The sequence below is a fragment of the Balaenoptera borealis genome (genome assembly GCF_965194805.1).
Source record: "Balaenoptera borealis genome assembly, chromosome: 3".
In the NCBI taxonomy this organism is placed as follows: Eukaryota; Metazoa; Chordata; class Mammalia; order Artiodactyla; family Balaenopteridae; genus Balaenoptera; species Balaenoptera borealis.
In genome coordinates this window covers 174,494,768-174,517,550 of record NC_138866.1, presented here as the reverse complement: position 1 = coordinate 174,517,550, position 22,783 = coordinate 174,494,768, and the positions used below count along the sequence as shown (strand labels likewise).

The 22,783-nt window shown below is 36.4% G+C and overlaps 1 protein-coding gene across 1 annotated transcript in view; it reads right to left on the bottom strand.

The window, feature by feature from the left end:
• The window catches only part of GPR158 (G protein-coupled receptor 158), a 342,097-nt gene that overhangs the window by 15,386 nt on the left and 303,928 nt on the right, over positions 1–22,783 (bottom strand). Inside the window, exons 7-8 of the mRNA XM_082385766.1 lie at positions 10,940–11,178; positions 44–182 (exon numbers count right to left, since the gene is read on the bottom strand). Coding sequence (XP_082241892.1) covers positions 44–182; positions 10,940–11,178 — 378 coding nt within the window. The remainder of the gene's footprint in view (positions 1–43; positions 183–10,939; positions 11,179–22,783) is intronic.

Here is a 22,783-nt window from a genome sequence, read left to right as displayed (position 1 = left end):
AGAAAAATAAAACAGTTATTGAGTGGCTCTGCAGATCACTTGCCTAATTGTATGGAATATAGCGGAGATAATGAGCTCATTGTGAACTGCAACAGCCATATAGCGCGGCTCGTGAAAAGCTGATGGGACCGTTCGCACCGCATAGCAGAGATAAACACCCCATAGGAGGAATAAAAATTCAGCTGTGAGAAGAACAAACAAACAATTCTCTGTTAGTTTTACAGGTGAAGAAAGAAGTAAAATTTAAGCTCTTTAGCATGCATTTTGTGTCTAGGATAGAAACACATAGAAACAGATGCATACAAAATGTTCCTATATGAATACCTATGCCATATATTTATTTTAAATTTTTATTCAGTGTATAGAGGATTTTTTCACAGGTACACTTTGTGGTTTTTTTTAATTAAAAAAAATTTTTAAATAGTGTTTGGCATCTCAGATTTTGTGTGTGTGTGTGTGTGTGTGTGCTAATACCTGGCTTTTTCCTAAAACAACTGTAAAATAATTTTCCACATTGCCAACCTAAGTTTAAGCTGTTCATAGAGCATCTGGGTCACAATAAAGTCCTCAGGGCAACAAAAGTTTATAATGTGTTTATATGCAGCTCCTAGAAATTTAAGTTCTTACTGCATTGAGTCTGGTTCAATACATAAAGACCCATTGCCAGAAATGTGAGAAAATAGGCTGCTAAACATTCAGTGGCATAGTTTATAATTGAACCATTATTTCTTCACACATGACAGACATCCTATCTTTGGAGGGTATATGCTAAAGGCTTAGTGAAATTCACAATCACCTTGTTTGCTTGCTCAAGCCAGAAGAGACAAGCATAGTGTAGCAGTTAAGGATAGGGTTTCAGAGTCACACTAGACCTGATGGGGAATTCTAACTGGATCCCTAATTAACTTTGCATAATCTGAGGCAATTTAACCTCTCTGGTCACAGTTTCCTTACCTGGAAAATGAGGATAATAAAAGTACATATTTCATGGAATTATTTGCTAATGAAATCGAATAATGGCTATAAAGCACTTAAGAGTTTCTGACAGAGTAGATGTCAGATAAATAAATAAATAAAACAGATGTTAAATAATTGGTTTTTATTGTTAAACATCTCCTTAGACTTTTTTTTTTTCAAACTGAATGTTGTTATTTTAATTCATTCTGAGCAGTAACTGTTACCATCCATTTTATCTGTCTTAGTGACATGACCTCATGGGAACATGACATCTAATTAACAAAAAGAAAGCTCTAATTTGGAGAAAACATTTCACCAAATGCATTACCTAGGGGTAACCTACTTATATACTGAAACACTGATTTCCAGTCCCATATGCCCAGGTGTTTTACCTGCCAAAGTTTCAGCATATTTCTACCATATTTAAACAATAAGCAGTGCCCTACTCATTGAAAATCCCTTAAGTAAACAAATCTGTCAAGAGTTACTCTAAAACCCTAACGTGGTCAGAAGTTAAAGGGAAAATAAACCTTACTCAAAGGTCTCCATGAGATTAGAGTGGAGGTCCCAATTATTCTGTACGTTGGCCACTGGCCATGTCTGTGAATGTTCTTTCCAGCCTAGCTCTACTGGATCAGGAAAAGGAAAATCAGGAAATACTGACATGTTCGTGTATAACTTTCTTTCCTAAGGCTTATACTTCGGTCCATGCTACTACTATTGCCTCTTCAGTCAGGTTTGAAATCTCAGTGCCACCTTTCACTGACACATTTCTACCCTGAGTTACTTTTCATATGTATCACTTCTCTCAATGTCCACAATTATAATCCTTGCCTAAGCTCCTACCAGTTTACTCCTTATTTGTTACAATTATTTATCAACTGCCCCATCTAAACCTGGATTCACCCTTTATTAATTCATTCTTCATAACAGCGACAAGTTCATTTTTCTGAAGCTCCACTTTGATCATTATCAGGATTTGTCCAAATCTCTGCCACTCCATTTGGGTTAACTGATTCGTATTTCCATTAGAAGATTCACTCATACCCACTTAGGACCCTGGAATAATTCCTGCTCCCAAAGGAAGACTACAGGGGTTCCTGCTAGGGCAGACATGTTTCAAGTTTCATGACTTTGATGACTTTCTTGCAAGAAAATTTCAAGACTTTCTTGCCACCCAGGCTTCCTGTTAGCTGTCCCATTGCTTGGCCTTATTCTTTTGTGCTTGTATATTTCTTAGACTCTGACTTCTTGTCTAGTCTCTGGCCCTCAGGTTAGCCTTCTGTGAGGAGCTGCATGCATCTTCATTTAGCAATCTTTAGTAGCTCACTATTATTTTACTCCTTGCCCTCTATGACCTCATGTTATGCAACCAACACAAACTCCCAAAGCTCCCCATCATGAACTCTGAGCTGACCCAGGAAGACTCACTGTCCTCTGAACACTCCAAAGATTCTTCTTGCTTCTTAGTCTTTGTTCATGCTATTGCTCACATACGAAATCTCCTCTCACTCACATTTCTAAACATTAACCAATTTTTCAATGTCTGATTCAGGTCCCACCTCCATCACAAGGCCACCTGAAATGATTCTAACTTACACTGCAGTTTCCTTCCTCTAATCTCTTACAATTTTTAACTGTCTATACTACACAATGCAGAGACTAATAATGCCACACAATATATAATTGGGAGAAAATTGTTCATGGAGTCTGGAGCCCCGACTGTGATGACCTTCTTCAGGGCAAGAATTGAGTCTTTCATTTATTTTTTCTGTCTTTGCCCACATAGATGATAGCAACAGTACTGATCACACATGGATAAGATTTAATAAATATCTGTTGAATTGAATGAATATAAATGATATCAGTTTCACATCATTAGAGATGTAGGCTTTCTGTTACCTTACCACTCCATCTAACACTGATGGATGTCTAGATCAATCTAACATCTATATACATGATCCATCTATATACATGATCTAAAGATCATACTTGGCATTATTATTAATAGTGGCAATTGCTACTTACTGATAGACTGCTAGGTGTGTGGTACTGTGCTTGGCACACAAGAATGATGAATGCAAAAATATAATTATTTTTTTTTAACATCTTTATTGGAGTATAATTGCTTTACCATGGTGTGTTAGTTTCTGCTTTATAACAAAGTGAATTAGCTACATATACATATATCCCTATATCTCCTCCCTCTTGCGTCTCCCTCCCACCCTCCCTATCCCACCCCTCTAGGTGGTCACAAAGCACAGAGCTGATCTCCCTGTGCTATGCGGCTGCTTCCCACTAGCTATCTATTTTACATTTGGTAGTGTATATATGTCCATGCCACTCTCTCACTTTGTCCCAGCTTACCCTTCCCCCTCCCCGTGTCCTCAAGTCCATTCTCTACATCTGCGTCTTTATTCCTGCCCTGCCCCTAGGTTCTTCAGAACCAAAAAATATTATTAAACAATGCTAGTACAAAAATATACTGTAATTGAAGGAGTCACACGTAGCTGAATTATGAAAACACTATCCCCTGCCACCTATTGCAGTGTTTTCGTATAACGTTATTTTTTTTTAAAAGAAAAGTAGTTATCAGGTTAATTAGTGTGCTACAATGGAGAATTACATTTAAAAATATAAGACAAGATAAGATTCCTCCTAATAGCTAAGCTGAACATTAAAATCATTTCATTAGCAATATCAAACAATATGCTCTGGCTGAAAAAAAACATAATTAACTTCAGACTAACACTGCAATTAGTAAAGAAAATATGCAGATGTTACCAAATTTTGCAGTGTTATTGCATGGGAGCTGAAATATGTGTTGTGCTTCTGCTTTAAAAAATAATTTCTGGTGGTAAATGATTTTGATGGGAGGCATGGGTATAGTTAAAAAGGGAATTGCATTCATATTTAAAGATTCAAATAGGGCTTTCAGAAAACTGAGGTATTCTATTTTTAACCTATAAGGAATAACACTCAGTTTAAAAGTTAACTACCATAGCTTTTAAAAAATTAATATGCCATAATGAAAGTAATTTCAAGTTATCTTTCCAAAGGCCTGGGTCAAGCAAAGAAGTGAGAATTAATATCAGTTCTTTGCCACTGAAGATGTCCCAGATCTGTGATCTTAGAACACCCACAAGGGCTGAGAGAAAAACAACATCAAAGTACAAATGTCCCTCGAGCTGTGGTCCCCTGCTTTGCCATGTTGCAAAAGGCATTTTGTATTTAGTAACATTTTATGCCTCTTAGCCCGTTTGAAAATTAGTTTACATGGCACAAATAAATACATACAGGAAGCATTTAGGTTTCATTTTCCAAGTGTGTCTTTTAATGTCTTCTCTTTTTCTCTAAATCCTATCCACTTAGAAAATTTATGGTCAAAGTAAACTGACTCTGTTTTTATTCTAATAGTATGGTGGGCTGCATACAAGTTACGGTTAAGTATTAAGTCAAACAACTTCAATAATGCTTGAGAACAGCTCAGATTCTCTCATTCCAGGGTCTGACTGCAAACAGAAGCCTTGATATTCTGGAGGCTTTCTGCCTTTTCTTTGGTTAAAATAAAGACAGTTATGAGACGTACAATGATGAAAACCATGAGAATGATACTCCTGGTAGAATCTTAAAGGGTGAAGTGACTTTGTGAGACCACGTGGTCTGCGGGTACATTTTTCAGTGTGTGGCCGTGAAAGTGTTGCTTGGTGAGTTGCAGTTATCCTGGTTGTGGTGAAGTCAGTTTATTCACCTGAGAAGCATGGAGAAGATGGATGTTGCAATGTACTTCACCACTAGGACACCGGGGGCCAGAATGTCTGTTCCCTTCTCAGCTCCTGGGAGCAGCAAGTCACAGGGGTGGGCAGAGCTGGGCCGTAGGATACGCCCATGGAGAAGCTAGCTCCATCCCTGCTGACTCATCGTGAAGACAGCAGAACAGGGCCTGGATCCCAGGTCTCCCGGTTCCTGACCAGGGTTCCCTAAAATACATCCTTCGACTGAGACTTTCTTTTGCTTTATTACTAACAGAGGTGGACAAAATCCTTGGAAGTATTTTTATACTACTGAAGAAAATAAACATTTTTCCAAGCAACAATTGTTTGTGTTTTAAACAACTAATATACTAATTAGAATTAGCCAGTGGTAGTTAAAAGAGTTGTACTCAAAAGTACTTTTTGTCCCTTATTTCGTCTGACTTCATAGCTAACATCTGTTGAATGTGCCAGGTGCTGTGCTGAATGCATTTTGTACATTATCTACATTTGATTCCTTTAAAAATGACTGGGGCAGAATTCTGAATGCTGAAATTTCAAGTTTGGGTCAGAGACACTGTGTGGCGATACTAAGGAACACTGTTGTTCATCAAACAAACTTTACGGTTCATACAGCGACCTAACTGTCCTGTCCTCTTCCCCACTCGCTGCCGGGAGCTCTAGGCAGAACTGCCCTGAGTACATTTGCAGGTTGGGTTTTCTTTACTGCTCCCTTTCACAGAGCTCTAGACCTGGGGTCAAGTTTTTCACAAGCTCCACTGGACTGGGGAAGGGACAGGAAGTGTACTTTCCCTTCTCTCTGGCATATGTGTTTAAGATCTTTAAAGTTTGAGGTGGGGTGACAGAAATGTAGTGAACCCAAGGTTCTTCCAAGCTTATGCACACACATTAAAGGTCATGAATGTGAGAAGAGACAGAAGAGAGGGACAGGATGTGATCAGGGCCTCGGAGGGCACAAGGTCAAGGTCAGGGCAGCAGGCTGGGTCTCCCAGGAATGTCCCTTCCATTTCTCTCTCCCTGCCACTTGCCTGTGTGTTGTTTGAGGTGGGAGTTGGAATTGGGGTTATTTGTTACCACTTTAAATATGTATTTTAAAATTTCAATCCTTTATGGAAGACTGAAGGCCTTGAGAATTGCCTTTGCTTGGGCCACATCACTAGAAACTCACACGTACTTTTGAAGGGCTAGCTTGAGTGGTTTTAGAATGACTGTAGTGGGGGTTACCATCCCAAGACAGTCCTGACCCCATCACAAAATTCCTTTCACTTCCAGAAAGAAAAATGGCACTGTAAGGATAAAATTAAGGAACAAAAATTCATTAATTTATCCTTTTTCTCAGCCCTTTAGCATCAAATAAATACTTCTCAAAGAAGTAAAATATTTTTCAGAAGATGTAGTATATAGATAAAAAAGGAAAATAACCTCCACTTGACTCATTCTAAAAGCACTCAAGCAAGACCTTCAGAAAGTATGTGTGAGTTTCTCATGACATAGCCCAAGCCTGTCAATGCGGTCAAGCTTTTATCCTTTGATTGAAAATTAAAAATACATTTTAAAAATGGTAACCAATGATGCAGTGCGGATTAAGGCATATGGTACATTAGAATAAAAAAAGATGTATGTAAATGATCCTAAATCATGAACATTAATCTAAGTCAGATGGAGAGGAAGTCTAATCTATTTTCCCCAATACTCATTAAAGGGTGCTTATGTCACATTTCACCTGTCACAACATAGCCTAATCTTCTGGGGTGATTAAGTATCTTAATCCTTAGAAACAATTGCTATTTTAGAATTTCCCTATATAACTCAGTAAGAGTTACTGTATTCTTCTCAGTTCCTTCTAAACACTGGTGTACAACTAATTAAATTACTGAACACATTGCTTGTTTTTTGTGTTTAAAATATTATACCAGGAAAGAGGAGAACAAAGAGCATGTTAAGGAAGAAGAGAAAAGATTATATTTTCTGTGGTGAAAACATTCCATGTGAAATTTCATGGAAATAAATGAGTACTTTTGAACAGTAAGGAAATCAATGTTGGAATTCTCTGAAAGCAACCAAATCTTTTAAAATTCCCAAATGGAATATGTGAACCCAAGCTTATCATACCTGTTTAATCACTGCTTAGATTTCTATGTCTTTTTGTAAACTTGGTGAATAAAACATAAAGCAAGGGATGTCAAGTTCTAAGGGGTTTTCAGAACCATGAGGTACCTCATATACTGGTGGACTTTTCACAACCAGGAAGAAATGGGGGATGCTCCTAATTTATAAAACAGTCCTTGTCGGGGATAGTTATTAGATCATGTAAATGCAGTTGAGGAGAGTTAGGCCATATCAGAGATACAGAAAGATACAGATAATAATAGAAGATAAAGAGAAGCCTGGATCGAGCTTTTTGTATATCTTCTTGTGCTGGCTAAGGAAGGCAGCAAAATAGCTTTATTCTGAATTATGTCCATTTTTAATCACATTAGATTATCACCACCTAACTTCTGGAAGAAATCAAGAAAACATTTCAGTGCTTGCCTAGATCTGAACTAAAGTTTGACCCAGAGATTCAGCCATGGAACAGAAATTCTAAATGTCTTTGAGGTTGCCATCCCTCAGCAGTCAACTTTTTGCAGCGCTGTTGCTTTTTCTCGTAGGCAAGGTAAGAATCTGCCCACTTACTCTAACTTACCTTGGTCACTGGTGCTGGTTCAGTATGTTGTCTATGTTCTGAACATGTAGTCAGAAATTGACTGCTAAACAACTAAGTATACAGAAGAATGAACCCCACTGTGTTACCACCTCTGCTATCGAATTTATGTATTCCACACTTGGAAGCTATATATCGGAGGACCTTGGCCGCAAGCTCTAAATCTAGGTGTAAAGATGTGGTCTTCTGACATTAGGAAGGTAATTCAGACATGAGAAGTCAGTTCCAATCATTTGTCAGTTTGTACCAACCAACTAGGAAACTCACAGGTAATGAAGTTTTAACTTTTTAACCATGATAAATTTTATTGCTATTGTGAAAAATCCTGAACATGAACAACTGACTACCAATTGACTAACTGGCATACACAGATTCAGAAAAAAAATCTCATAATCCTACTACCAACTTTTTTCAAACTGAGTATGACTTGGGATAGTTATTTGCTTTCTCCATTAATTTAGGGGAATGTTTGCCCATCCCAACTCCTTTATTCTTTACACAGCTCTAGGAGAATGGTGAAATAATAAAAATTTTTATCAAAAGCAAATCAGTTTTATTCTACTTCAATATTTGTAAATGCACTATGCAGTATTTTAAAAATTATAATTCTGATTTGCCATGCCAAATTTGTACCAAGCTCTTATTTTGACTGGATAGTTTGGATAAGTCAGAGGTCAAATTTCATAAAAGAGCTGGGGACTGTCATTTTAGTTTACATAATTTGCTAAAAAACACCTTCCCCAATCTGAACATACACTTTACCATTAAAATTGATTTGGGGACAATTGTGTAACTCCTGGATTTTTAGCTTTAATGTGTCTCCTCACACTGGTCTAACCCTGACCATAGAAAATATTACACAATAAAGGAAACTGAGCTCCTTCTTTGTTCATTCAGCAAATATTTCTCGAGAGCCTACAACTGACAGATACTTTGTTAGGTGCTACGGATATAGGGTGAACCATCCAGGCGATGTTGTGAAGAACAGATAGCTAGCTACTAGGTTGGGAGAGGAAAGAGAGTGAACAGATGTGAGAATCCTTCCTTTTGCCTTCAGTGAGCTACAGATAAGATACTGAAACACGCTTAGATAAGTGCTGAGTCATATAAAGATGACTAGGATAAGTACTGCGGTATTATCTTTATTATAGATGTAGATGATTTTCAAAGAAGTATGGCAGCTTAAGTTTTTCCAGGAATTCTAGTCTGATCTAGAAATATTCTGGAACATCCAAATTTTGAGGTTCTCTTTCCAAGAGATAAAATAAAATCTTTTTTTTAAAAAACAGACTACTGGGCCTGTAAAGTGTTTCTCACCCTGGCCAATGTTCACCTGTCTTTCCTAGTCACAATGTTTAGAAATTATTTGCTTTCCATTAAAGTTTACTTCACATTTTTTAATATAGGACAAGCAATGATTATTGAGAATTATAAACAGACATAAATAATAATGGGATTCTGAAAGTCATTTTTCTTCCATTTCTATGTTTTGAAATATTTCCTATGTTTTCAGATATTTCCTCAAAGAAGAAACTGAGGCTCATAGAGGTTGAGAGGTTTTTCCAAGTAGTTTTCTATACCTGATTCCTCCTTCTGAAACACCTGTGGTAGGAAAATCACCTACCTGGGCAGGTCTGAGCAGACCCGTGCAGTAAGCAAAAATAGAAAGGACCCACTCTTTAAATTTATGACCCATATTTCTAACTGGAGTTCTACTTCAGTGGGAAAACTAGTATCACACTCTTTCAAATGGTTCTTTATTTTGCATTTTTTAAAAAAACAGATTGTTTCTGACGGGTAAAGGTGATCCAGAACACATGTTTATCAATAAATTAACCATCACTTTTCCTTTTTTTCTAAATTGACTTCTGACACTAAGCTTCTTGACAAAGATTTTTCACAACAACTTTAAGGTAAAACCTATCTCCAGCCTCTCCACATCCTTCCCCCTGCATAGAAATATTTCTGTTTAGGAAACGGGGAATAATTTAGCTTTCAGTACATGTTTCTTTCTGGCTGACTGAAGATACATGGATTTATTCTTGAATAACAGCCTGGATATAAAAAAAATCTAATGGTAAACATGCTACTTATAGAAATATATAAAGAGGACTAAAAAGAGGTATATGTTACACATTAGCAAACATTAAATTAAGAGAGGTTAAATATGGAATATCTAATACCACATGCAGAAAGAGAAAGAAATGAAATCGCTGTAGGGCAGTGTGAAAAAAAGTTCATAGCAACCACATGTCTCTGAGTTTTCAGGATGGTCCTAATTTCAAATATTTGTTCCTGTTGTTAAATCACATGTCTTGACTTTTGTTTAGAGAATTGTGTTACTGCAAGAAAAGTGTAATTTTTGAAACTAAGGTGTTGCAGAAGTTTATAGGACAAAAACAATGACTGGAAGATAGTAAAAACACCACCACCAAACATTTAACTTCTTACCTCTTGATCTCTGCACCCTATCATTAGTCTTTTATTTTCCAGTATTTTACACTCTAAAGAAGGTCACATCTGTGATTTCTATATAGAAATAAGTAGGGATACATAACTGACAGTAACCTGCAATTTATTTTACATAAACTTTCTTTATAAATAAGTAAGAATTTTATATGATAAACAAGATCCACTGAATACCTATAATGTCTTTAGTAAGGTGTTGAACTCTTTACGGAAGATATAAAATATATAAAGGCCTTATTCCTCTCATCAGGTAGTTTACTATTGGTTTACATAGATAAGTGAGAATTGTTAAAAATTATTAAAAAGCAAAATTAGGTGGTAAAGACTCTTGGTACAATGGTAGTTCAATAAAGGAAGACAACCACTCGGACCTGAACCCAGGAATCTGTATAAAAGGGAAGTTCTTTGAGGCATGGTGAAGTTTAGAATATTGTAAAGAGGTACAGAGAACATTTCCTTTGATAGGAACAGTGGTGGAGGTGGCTGGGAATTGTGTGAAGCATGAAGGAAATGCCTAACTGGAAAAGAGGGTAATGCTGAAATACACTGTAAATAATGCTGGATGGTTACATTTATTGTGAGTCTTAAAAACCTGTTAAAGGAATCTGGAGAACCAGAAAGTGATGTGATAAATCATAGGACCAAAACTATATAAAAAATACCAGTACGTTTCCTTTTTCCTCCCAGCTAAAGAAATAAGTCAAGAGAACAGCTACTGTTAGCCAAATAGGGACACACTGATAGGATGGAAAGCAGAAAGTCTCTCTGTACAAAGAAGTTGCCTTTACTGACTGCATTTCTCCTTCTTGATTACATTTTCTGAACAAAGCTACACACCTTTGAAAAAGATGGAAACTCTCAGAAAAAGTTTGCATTCCGCATGTCATTATTATCTTTTCATAATATTGTTTCACCAAAACCATATTAGGTGAAATTCCTTTAGGGTTTGTGAGAGGGCTTGGCAAGGCTTCTAACGAAGTCCATTTTAATGCTAGTGGGCAAAGAACAAAATCGCACAAAGCAAGTGATCACATACCAACTGCTGTCATGTAATCCCAGCGCTCAACGAGGCACATATTGAAGATGAGGTGATCTGATGTTTGCCCTTGGCCAATGAGTGAAATCTGCCTTTCCAAATTCTGGCAAACAGATGAAGTCCAGCCAATGAGAAACCAAAACACTACCAGGAGTATTACTGCCAGCATCCTCATGACCCGTCCACCGGTCATGTATGGAATCCGTTGGGCTGTTCGTGAAAGAAACACCTTCAAAACCCTGGAAAAGCAAGACATCAAAATGTGAAGGCAAACCTAACAACCAGAAAGTAAAATTCTAAAATATCTCATTTTTCTAGGTGATATTTAAACCCACCCAAACCTACTTAGGCAGAGTTTTAACATAAAAAACAAACAACAGTGTTGCCTATACTTTTACTGAATTTCATTCTACTTTACCTTCCAATAGCAGAACAAATATCCTGCATTAGGGGTCAGTGAGTCAACAGATTTGTGTAGGATGGAATTCTTTTGAGTATGTTTTAATATTTCAAGGAAAATTCTCAGGACCTTAGAAAGATCCATAGGCAAACATTGCTCAAACAGGGTTTCTGAGGGATCAAAAAATAGTCCTAAAAGTGAGTAGTTGGGTTTTACAATATTATACTAAGTCAAAGACTTCCTTAAACCAGTTATTTTTTTTTCACAGTAGAATGTTATAAAAGGTATTTTCTGAAAATCATTTTATATAGCCTCCCTTTACAGTCATTTTGTCACATTACCAAAAATAAGTATGAAAACAATAAGACGGGTATTTAAATACCCCTGAATAAGATTATTGCATTAAGGAAGAGGATATGACCTATAAGAAATGCAGTGATTTTTAAAATTTGGGGTTTTTTTTCCTGTATATATGACTCAAATGCACAGCCAGAGTTGAGACCTACTGGATTACATGATATCTAAGAACTGTTCCATCTCTAAAAATGGTGTGAAGACAAAATCCAATCTTACTATAGGGATCTTTCCAGCCATCCTTTCTTTAATTTCATCTCCAGAATATTCTTAGCTGATTTTAACTCCCCATTCTCATTCTGATATTTTAGGTCACAATATTGTGGCTTGACATAATCTACCATGAGTGGTTTATGATACTATAAGGGTATCCATAATCAATTCCCAAAAGGCAAAAATGAATTCATCTTCCCAACTTTTCTATTTCCTCCTCAGTCTGATTCTTTCAACATTTTAAATGAAATATTCATAAAAATCATTATAAATATGGAAATGAAACATACACACCTGAAATAACCTAGACGTATTTTACTATTTTTTCTCTCAATGCTGGGCTTTGATAGCTCTTCCAAATTAACACAACACATCCAGTAAAGAAAGTTATTTTCTAGCAGATTCTTATTTATCCTTCCCCCCTGCATATCTTTAACCCCACTGTCCTTCACCTAACACACAGCATGAAGTTATTTAATTCTGAATAAAATACTTATCCTCAATTTTTATGTGGAACAATGTCAGTAAGGTATTAGTATAAAACAAGAGTACAAAAGAAGATCACTTTACTCACCATTTAACTACAGACAGTCCCCAACTTAAGATGGTTCGACTTAACGATTTTTTGATTTTATGATGGCATAAAGTGATAAGCATTCAGTAGAAACTGTACCTCGAGTTTGAACTTTGGTCTTTTACGGGGCTAGTGACACGTGGTACGATATTCCCTCCTGACGCCGCAGCTCCCAGGCAGCCGCACGATCACAGGGGTAAACAACTGACCCACTTACAACCATGCTGTACTCATTCAACCATTCTGTTTTTCACTTTCAGTACAGTATTCAATAAATTACATGAGATATTCAACACTCTATTATAAAATAGACTTTGTGTTAGATGATTTTGCCCAAGTGGAGGCCAATGTAAGTGTTCTGAGCACGGATAAAGTAGGCTGGCCTAAGCTATGATGTTAGATGTACTGAATGCATCCTCGACTTTACGATATTCTCAATCTACAGTGAGTTTACCTGGACATAATTCCACTGAAAGTCAAGGAAGATCTGTAGTCCACCAGATTAGCAGTTCCTTTCCATTCCCTGGGTGAAACATACTGAGTATGGCCCGTGTCATGCTGAATGCTAGTACTGGCAGCGAACGCAATGTCTCTCTCCAGTATGCCTCAAACACTTTTGCTCCAACTAGCTGAATTGCTACTTGTTAAGAATCAGTTGTACTTGTCCCCAGATTATGTCCACTGTTATCATCTTTTTTTCTTGATAGTTGATTTGTAATATTATATTAGTTTCAGGCATACAACATAGTGATACAATATTTTATAGATCGTACTCCATTTAAAGTTATTATAAAATAATGGCTATATTTCCCTGTGCTGCACAATATATCCTTGTTGCTTATCCATTTTATACATAGTAGTTTGTATCACTTATCCCATGCCCCTAACTTACCCCTCCCCCCTTCCTTTTCTCCACTGGTAACCACTAGTTTGTTCTCTGTATCTGTGAGTCTGTTTCTGTTTTGTTATATACATTCGTTTGTTTTATTTTTTTAGATTCCACATATAAGTGATAAAAGAGTATTTGTTATCATTTTATATAATTTAACTAAATTGACTGTGTAAGCAAAGGAGACATTTGTACAAAATTCTATTTTGAATGCTTTGGAAGGACTCCAAAAAGGTGAGTCACTAAAAGAAACTGTTAACTTAGGGGAAAGTAAGAAAAATTTTAATATATTGCGGTGGTCAACAAACCAAAATCCAGAAGGAGTCTACACTCAGATTACCTCAAAATAACAAACAAAAACTCTTTAGATTCTCACTCCTACTTAAAGAACCAAAACTATGAACAATAGATAATACATTGCAGTGATTTATGCTACAAAGAGAACAATTAGATCCACAGTCAAAGAAGAGGACTTACTTCAAAAATATTGGTGAATGATTATTTGTATCTTAAATTACAGTATCTATACACTTCTTTAACCCCTTTCTACTTTAAAAAACTTTATTCATTAATTGACCAATCACTAATCCATTAAGAAGGCTTCTACTATAATCAGCAGATCAAGATTCAAAAACTCTATCCTAGGAATGAGAGAAATTTCTTGGAAAACTAATATTTTTGCCAGTGCCAATCTTATTTTTTGTAGGAGAAACCTGCAGCCACTATGTGCACATAATTGTTTCTGGTTGACCCTGGATGAATTCTAAATTCTGAATGATTAGGATCTCAAAAGAGGGAATCTGAACCATTTTTCTGGTCTTCAATATTTTGGCTAGGGCCAAAAGAAAAAGAGAGAATTGTTCCAAATTCTAGCTTGACTATATTTGAATATCTGAAATGTAATTATAATGAACAAAGGTTTATGTAGTGACAACCATATGCGAGGTACCATACTAGGCATCATGGAAGGCATAAGATATGATTCCTGTCTTCCAGAAGCCTACAATCTAACTAGAAATAAGTATGTAAATAGCTACCATATAAAACAGCATAAAATTATATGTTGTTGTGTGTAGTTAGTCTAGGAACCTAATAGAATAGGTGCTACTTGGTCTGGGTCTTGATGGATATCAGTAGGTGGAAATGGAGGAAAGTGGAGAAGATATAAGGAGACATTCTAGCTGAAGGGAATCACATAACAAAGTACAAAGCAGGGAAATGTAAGTTGTCTTTGAGGGACAGTGGGTGGAAATGTTTGGCAAGAGGGGAAGTTTTTTTTCAACCCACAGGGACTCCCAGGGATTTTTCAAGTTACTGCGAAGGGTTTCATTGGGTTGAGAACCATTGCTTCAGAGAAAAATAGTTATGACTTATATTTTCTTTCCATGGCCAATATGTGGGAAATCATTTATTTTTCTGATACTTGAAGATTTTCACATAGAAACTCTAAACCTCAATGAGAGGAAATATTGAAATTTTAAAATACTTCTTAACCAGATGAGTTTGTCATTTGCAGAGGAAATCTATATGATCCCAGTATGGTAATCTTTTAATCAAGAAATCCAACTTCTAAATTATCAGAAATTTTCATGCTTTCCAGATGACCCCATGGGTATTTATTGTAAAATCTGAGAACTCAAGATTGTCATAGATCCCCAAATCTCATTTCCAGAGAGGAAAAGCCAAAGCAGAGCTCCCATGAGTCTCCTGTTACTGCTTTTACTGGCTTTCAAACACTAGAAAATACAATAACACAACTCTGCACGGCAATCTAACCATTTCAGGATATTGGTTTTTGTAAAATGGAATAAGATGCATTTTTCTAGGATTGCCTTAAAATAAAATGAGGAAATTCTGCTATATCTTTAAAAAATGAGCTCTTGTTAGTCTAGGGTTCACTGCCTAGAAACCAAGTTCTAAAAATGAAATCCGTAGCCACGCACTTATATTAAATACAGCAGTAGAAAAAATGCAATAATTAAACTTATATCGATGACTTTTCCTACTATTTTTTCCACAGATAAATTTTTAAGCTACCATCTGTTCAGAAGGTTTCACTATTCTAAAGGAAAGCAGTAATGTATACAAGAGCACTGCAAAAAATTTCTAGAATTTAACATAAAAAGGTATATTTAAAGCATATATTCAGTTCTCATTATTAATAGTAGATAAATTCATAGAAATCATGTTGAAATGATAAAAAAAAAAGGGGGGGAAACCCAGGAATTGGCTGTCACTATATGTCTGCCTCTACTTTTCCACGTTCCACATTTCTAGTTTGAGCTCATAAAACTCCACTGTAAGGACTTGTACTTAGGTTATCGATTATCTGTTTCAAATATCTAATTGATACTGTTACTCTTTATTTAACTTGATCTCTCTCCAGCTTTTGGCGTGGCAGAGGCACTTGGCTTCCATTATGTCACGTTCTCTCGATTCTCTGCCTACTCCTCTGTCAGCAGCTTTTTAGTCTCTGTCACAGAGTCCTCTGCCTCAGTCTTCCCCTTAAATAATAGTGTTCCTCAAGGATCTCCTAAACTTAGTCACCTTCTCTTCTTGCTCTACAGATTATACTGGGAAATTCCATCCACAATCCTGCTTCAATTATGTACATGCTGGTGAGTCCCAAATCTGTAACTTCGGTTTGGATCACTCTCCTGAGCTCAAGATCTGTATACTCAGTGACCTACTGGACATCAACAGGTTCCCCAAATAAAATCATCACTCTCTCCACTCCTCTCTCCTCTAACCCACTGTGTTACCTGTCTCAATGACCAGTACCAGTTAATTGCTCAAAGCAGAAACCTAGGAATGAACTTTGATACTTCTCTCTCATTTACATTCCGGACACCAAATGCATGATTAAGAACTTAATTTCTACCTCTTAAATATCTTTCAAGTCCTTCTATTTTTCTCCATTTTCACTGCCACTATACAGCTCCTGGTCATCAACCTCTGTCTTCAGTAATTTCCTAACCAGTCTCCTTATTGGTCTTGCCCACCTTCAGTCCACACTGTACGCTGAAGCCACAACAATCTTCTTAAACTGCACTCTGATCACGTTTCTCTCCTGTTTACAGTCCTTCTGCGGCTCTCCACCCAAATCCTAGCTACCTTACGATGGTAAAACGCCTTTAAAAATTGGTTCCTCCTTGCTTCAGCATGCTCATCTCTCACTATTCTTCCCTTCCTAGGGTCCTGCGGGTCCCTGTGGACTATATGCAGGTGTCCTCTATCTGAACCTTTGCCCTCAGCTTCCTGCACTGCCCCTCCCTCCATCAATACAAACACCTAATTTAGCTAATTCTGCATATTTCTTCATGGCTCACTTGAGAGGCCACTTGCTCTGGGCTAGTGGTTCCCAAACCACTAGCATCAACACCATCTGGAAACTTGTTAGAAATGCAAATTCTTGGGTCCCATCCATACCTACTACTATGTCAGAAATTCTGGGGATTAGGGCCCAGAAATCTGTATTTTAACAAACCCGTTAGGTAAATTCGGACGAAGGCTATAGTTTGAGAGCTTTTTTCCCCAAAAGGCTTAAGACTGGTGCAGGTGTCTTTCTAATGGGCTGACTGCTCTAAACTGTCAGATAAATTTTTGAGTTTTCGTTATGCTGACACCAAAATTTAAAGCCTCTAAGTAACAGAAAGTTTTCCATTTTCAGAACATCTGCATCTGTTTGTGATTTAGCAGCATCTTTTTTGTGTACTAAACGGGAATGAACATATATATCCTCAAGCCATCTAGTCTTCTGTTCTATTAATTTAATCGGAATAATCCTAAAGTCTTGAAGTTCTCCATTAGACTTGAATTTCTATCCATTTTACTACTTTCTTAGAAACTCCAGAGAATAAATGCTTCTGATGAAAAGTAGGAGGTGATTATTTTCTTTTATAAATATAAAGCCACTCAAGTCTTGACAAAAGAGCCTTAAGAGTGAACAACACAAAAAGGGCTGAAGTCACTCCCTCTAGGTTTGCTTTAAATGGTCACAAGCCCTCATGTTTATTGAGTTTTTCAACAATTTCTCAAAATTTCATTTTCAGAAGTAACCTAAAGCTGCTTCTTGGTCACTGGGTAGATGTTAGGTATATATTAAAAAGGATCTGCATCACCTAGGCAGAAATAGATTGTTAACATTTATCAGACGTGAAGTTCAGTAAACTGTTGTGACTATTTTAAGTTATTGCTATTATAAGAAGGAAAACTCACAACTCAGCCTTCCAAATATAGGTATTTTTGTCCATTGCAGTGACCTGCTTGTGCTCCCATATCTCGTACTAATCTTCCTTTCTTTTGACCTGATTGTAAGTAGATAGAATAAGGCAGAATGATGAAAAAATACAGGAAGAAGGAAGGGTTACAGTACTATTGCAAGTCAAATATAGAGCTAGAAGGAACTTGGGTATTATCTCTTCTGATATCAGAAACAAGGAAAGAATGTCTGCTCTCACCACTTCTATCCATCATTGTACCAAAAGTTCTAGCCAGAGCAATTGGTCAAGAAAAAGAAATAAAATGCATCCATATTGGAATGGGAGAAGTAAAACTGTCTCTGTTAGTAGATGACATGATCTTATATACGGAAAACCCTAAAGAACACACACACACATACACACACACACAATCTGAGCTAAAAACCACATTCAGTGAAGTTGTAAGATACAAGTTCAACATTAAAAAGTCAGTTTTATTTTTACATACTCGTGATGAGCTATCTGAAAGTGAAATTGACTAAACAGCTCCATTTACTATAGCATCAAAAAAATACCTAGGGGTAAATTTAACCAAGGAGGTAAAAGACGTGTATGCTGAAATCTCTACAACATCACTGAAAGAAATTTTAAAAGATCTAAAGAAATGGAAAGACATTCTGTGTTCATGGATTGAAAGACTTAATATTGCTAAGACGGCATTATTCCCTAAACTGATCTACAGGTTCAAGCCAATTTAACAAAACAGTGTGGTACTAGCATAATGGTAGACATATAGAACAACAGAATAAGACTGATCATCCAGAAATAAACCTCTACATCTCCAGTCAATTGATTTTTGACAACAGTGCCAAGACCATTAAATAAAGAAAAAATTATCTTAAAAAAAAAAAAATCTATTCAATAAAAAAGGGAGTTGCCTGGCAGTCCAGTGGTTAGGACTCAGTGCTTTCGCTGCCGTGGCCCCGGGCTCAATCCCTGGTCAGGGAACTAAGATGCCACAAGTCGCATGGTGCGGCCAAAAAAAAATCTTTTAAACAAATGGTCCTAAGGACAAGTGTATATCCAAATGCAGAAGAATGAATTTAGACCTCTACCTCACATAATATACAAAAATTAATTCCAAATGAATCAAAGACCCCAATGTAAGAACTAAAACTGTAAAATGCTTAGAACAAAACAGAGGTATAAATCTTCCTGATCTGAAATTAGGCAATGGTTTCTTAAATATCATACCAAGGCATATGTAACAAGAGAAAAAATAGATAAATTGAACTGCATAAAAATAAAAAATTTGGCATCAAAGCACACTATCAAGAAAGTAAAAAAGAAAACCTACAGAACTGGAGAAAATATTTTCAAATAATTTATCTGATAAGGGTCTCAGATCCAGAATATATAAGAACTCATACAATGCAACACAAAAGACAAAAAATCCAATTAAAAAATGGCTAAAGGACCTGAATAGACATTTCTCTAAAGTGATGTATAAATGACCAATAAACACCTGAAAATAATCTCAACATCATTAGTCATTGGGAAAATGGATAAAAAGATTTTCCTCCTTTTGCCCTTTAAAAAATTTAAAGTATCTTACTGTATTTTATGTATCTTTAAAAGAATACATAAAATAAATAAATATAAATATCTTTCAGTCACTTTCAAAATTTCCTAGGGGGAGGGGTGAAGTGGGAGGCTGGGGTCAGCAGATGTGAGCTATTATATACAGAATGGATAAACAGCCAGGTCGTGCTGGATAGCACAGGGAACTATATTCAATATCCTATGATAAACCATAATGGAAAAGAGTATAAAAAAGAATGTATATATGTATAAATGAATCACTTTGCTGTACAGCAGAAATTAATACAACACTGTAAATCAACCACACTTCAATAAAAAAATTTACTAGGAAACAAAACTATCTATCTATCTATCTATCTATCTATCTATCTATCTATCTATCTATCCGTTCCCACAAAGTGTATATATTTGGTGCTAATGAGTGCAGTAGAGAAAACTGCTACAAATTGCGCTGTATCCAGAGCAAGCAGTACTGAATAATGCATGAAATGAAAATCCCTAGGCCAGAGCCAGAAGAAGGATTTTTTGCAGCCTGCTTAAATATTTGTTTTAAATATAGTACAGAAAAGTCTTTTGTTTTTTCTTGATTAGCCTTAGAAAAAGGAAAAGGCAATTTGTTTTCAGAAATCATATTACAGGGAATAGGAAAATGTTCTTCTAGCATTAAGTTTCTTAATCTCTCTCTACCCCCTTTCATTTAAAACAGTTCCTCATTTTTCCTCCTGAAAATATACTCAGATTTTCTGAGACTAGAGATATTGCCTTTCCAGGTTGCTTAAAACCAACCAACCGAACAACCAACCAACCTAGCTTAGCAAGTATTCTGTGAACCCACACATGCATGGATGTGCCAGATGTTCTTTTAGATCTGTCCCACATCATTAATGTACTAAGTCAAACATATCTATGGTTACTGAAGGAAACTCTTTTTATAAATGAACCTTCTTCATTTTTGCCTATTTCAGCTCTATTTTTCCTTATGATCCATACTGAGGCAGCTAAAACCTGTCCCATTCTCCCTTCCTTCTTTCTCCAAAGAGAAACAAACAGTTTTAGGTTCAAATAAATTGCATTGCATGAATGGCCTGCCAGTGAGGTGGGGCGGTGGGACTTGTCTGCCCTGGGTGCAGGTAATAATGTCCGTGGAGAATTTAAGGCAATAATAATGACAACTCAAAGCTGTTCTGTTTTTTATCATCACCATGTGCTGGTGATTCTAAACAATGTCAGTGATAAAATACTCCTCCCTGAAGGACTGGACCACTTTCACCACCTTCCCCTAACTTGTTACACCTCTGTATTGCACTGTTAATAAACAAAAGACTTGCAATTTTCCTTTGGATTGGTATGATAGTCTTTGGCTGTATGACTCTCAAATGTGGGGAGAGTCCACTAAAGAAAAAGGTGGGAGATTTGATAAAAGTGAATGAAACCCTTAAGTTCCCATCCTAGGCTAACAGTATCATTTCTAGTGACAGGCTGAGATCCTATTCTTCTTCCATATTTTCTTCAAGTTTTCAGAGCTACTGAATTCTGTAAACACTAAAATTGATCAGTGAGAGATCAGGAAAGAGAAGAAGAAATGTTGAACAATTTTACTAAGCTTTGAGGGAAATGGCTGAAATAAAACGAGAACTCAGGTGTTTCCTGCTTATCCTAGTCTCAAGGGACTAGAACAGTCACTTTATTTATCAGTACTGATAACTGCCTTAGAATTTTCTGCCTAGAGAGGTATTACTTTTTTAAAAAAATTTGAAATAAAAAATGAAGTTCTTATAAAAATGAGAATATAGCATTCAAGGGACTTTATCCCTTATCTCAGCCTACCTTGATCCCTCAAGCTACCTTGGGTCAGGTCTGACAAAGCCTGGTTCTCTAGCTTTCTCTTCAACTCTGTGACCTTCGCCATATCCTTCCAATGAATTTCTTTTTTGCTTAATTTAGCCATCCTCAATGTCTGTGGTTTGTAACCAAAGCCCCCTACTTGACATATTTTACAAATATTTCAATCATGTTTAAAATTTACAGCAACTCCACAGGTGAGGTGAGAAGTGATTCTCAGAAGCTAAAATAATTTCTTCTTGGTTGTATAAGTTATTAGTGGCAGAACTGAAATTCAAATTTGGATTTGTAAAGATTTATGTCTTTCCTCTCTATCATGTTACTACAAAATCTTCAAAGTCCCTTCTTGAGGACAACACGTTGCTTGACTATAAGAGATATCAACCAAAGACATCCCTGCAGCTCCATTCACTATAACCATCCACCCATTCATTCACTTAACAAATATGTGAATACATTAAATGGGCAGGACGCACCACTAAGGATGGGGAATACAAAGCTGGTTCAGCCAGTCACTTCCATCGGGTTGCTCACATTCCTCTGAGATGCTGATTCTTCAGTTTATAGACGTAAACAATATTGGAATCAGTTAAATTTAAACAATATGGAAAAACAATATAATACACAGCCATATGGTTCAGACAGGATAAGTATAATTCAGCTCATTAAACTAGAAATAGTTTCCACTCGATTTAAGCCTTCAGTAGGTAATTCTTCACTGCAATGGCTTCTAGAGACACACAGTCAGAGAGAAAATCGTTTTAATTACAGTCTTTAAAATAAAGAAAAGAATGATGAAGTAATCTAGTTTCCCAAATCCCAATCATTTGTATGCCACCCTCAAGATTTCTGCCTGTATCTGTGTACCAACTAATATTTTCTTTAAATCAACTTCTATTTATTGCTTTAAAATATTTTAAAGGGACTTCCCCTGGCAGTCCAGTGGTTGGGACTTCGCCTTCCAATGCAGGGGGTGCAGGTTCGATCCCTGGTCGGGGAGCTAAAATCCCACATGCCTTGCAGCCAAAAAACCAAAACGTAGAGCAGAAGTAGTGTTGTAACAGATTCGATAAAACTTTAAAAATGGTCCTCATCAAAAAAAAAATCTTTAAAATATTTTAAAGAAAACTTTATATTGCTACTTTCAGTGAAAAACTGGTAGGTAATCCATAAATAGAATGTAACTATGAAAATAAATACAGTGAAATAAAGATAATAAATTTCATCTAGATAGTATTGCAGTGGGAAGCTCTGAGCCTGAAGCTTGATCCACTCTTCGTTGTAAAGGAAAATTAGCAACTGTTTGGCAGGTGTTAAAGACCTACTATTTCCAAACTATGTTTTCTCCTGGAAATAATCAGAGGGATGGAAAGAAAACCTGAATGGAAGGAATTTTCTTACTCTGTGATTCAGTGTTATTTAATACTGTGTTCTTGTTTCACAAACAGCCTCTCACAGACCGCAGTGTCATGTATTTCAGGCACTTGAGAGTACACAGTGAGTCAGGGAAATAGGAATGCTTTATGTGTGGAGGGAACTGTGGGAAGCAGCTTCCAAGTCTACATCTGACATTTTCATTCATTCACTTATCAACTATTATGCATTAAGCACCTGCCATGTGTCATTCATTGTGCTAAGGATTCACTTGTGAATGGGATTCACTTGTGAATGACCTCACTTCAAGGAGAAGGTAAATTAGGTAAAAATGAAGAAGATAATTACATAAGCAAACTGTATCATATAATAGAGGACCCAATAGATGCTAAGG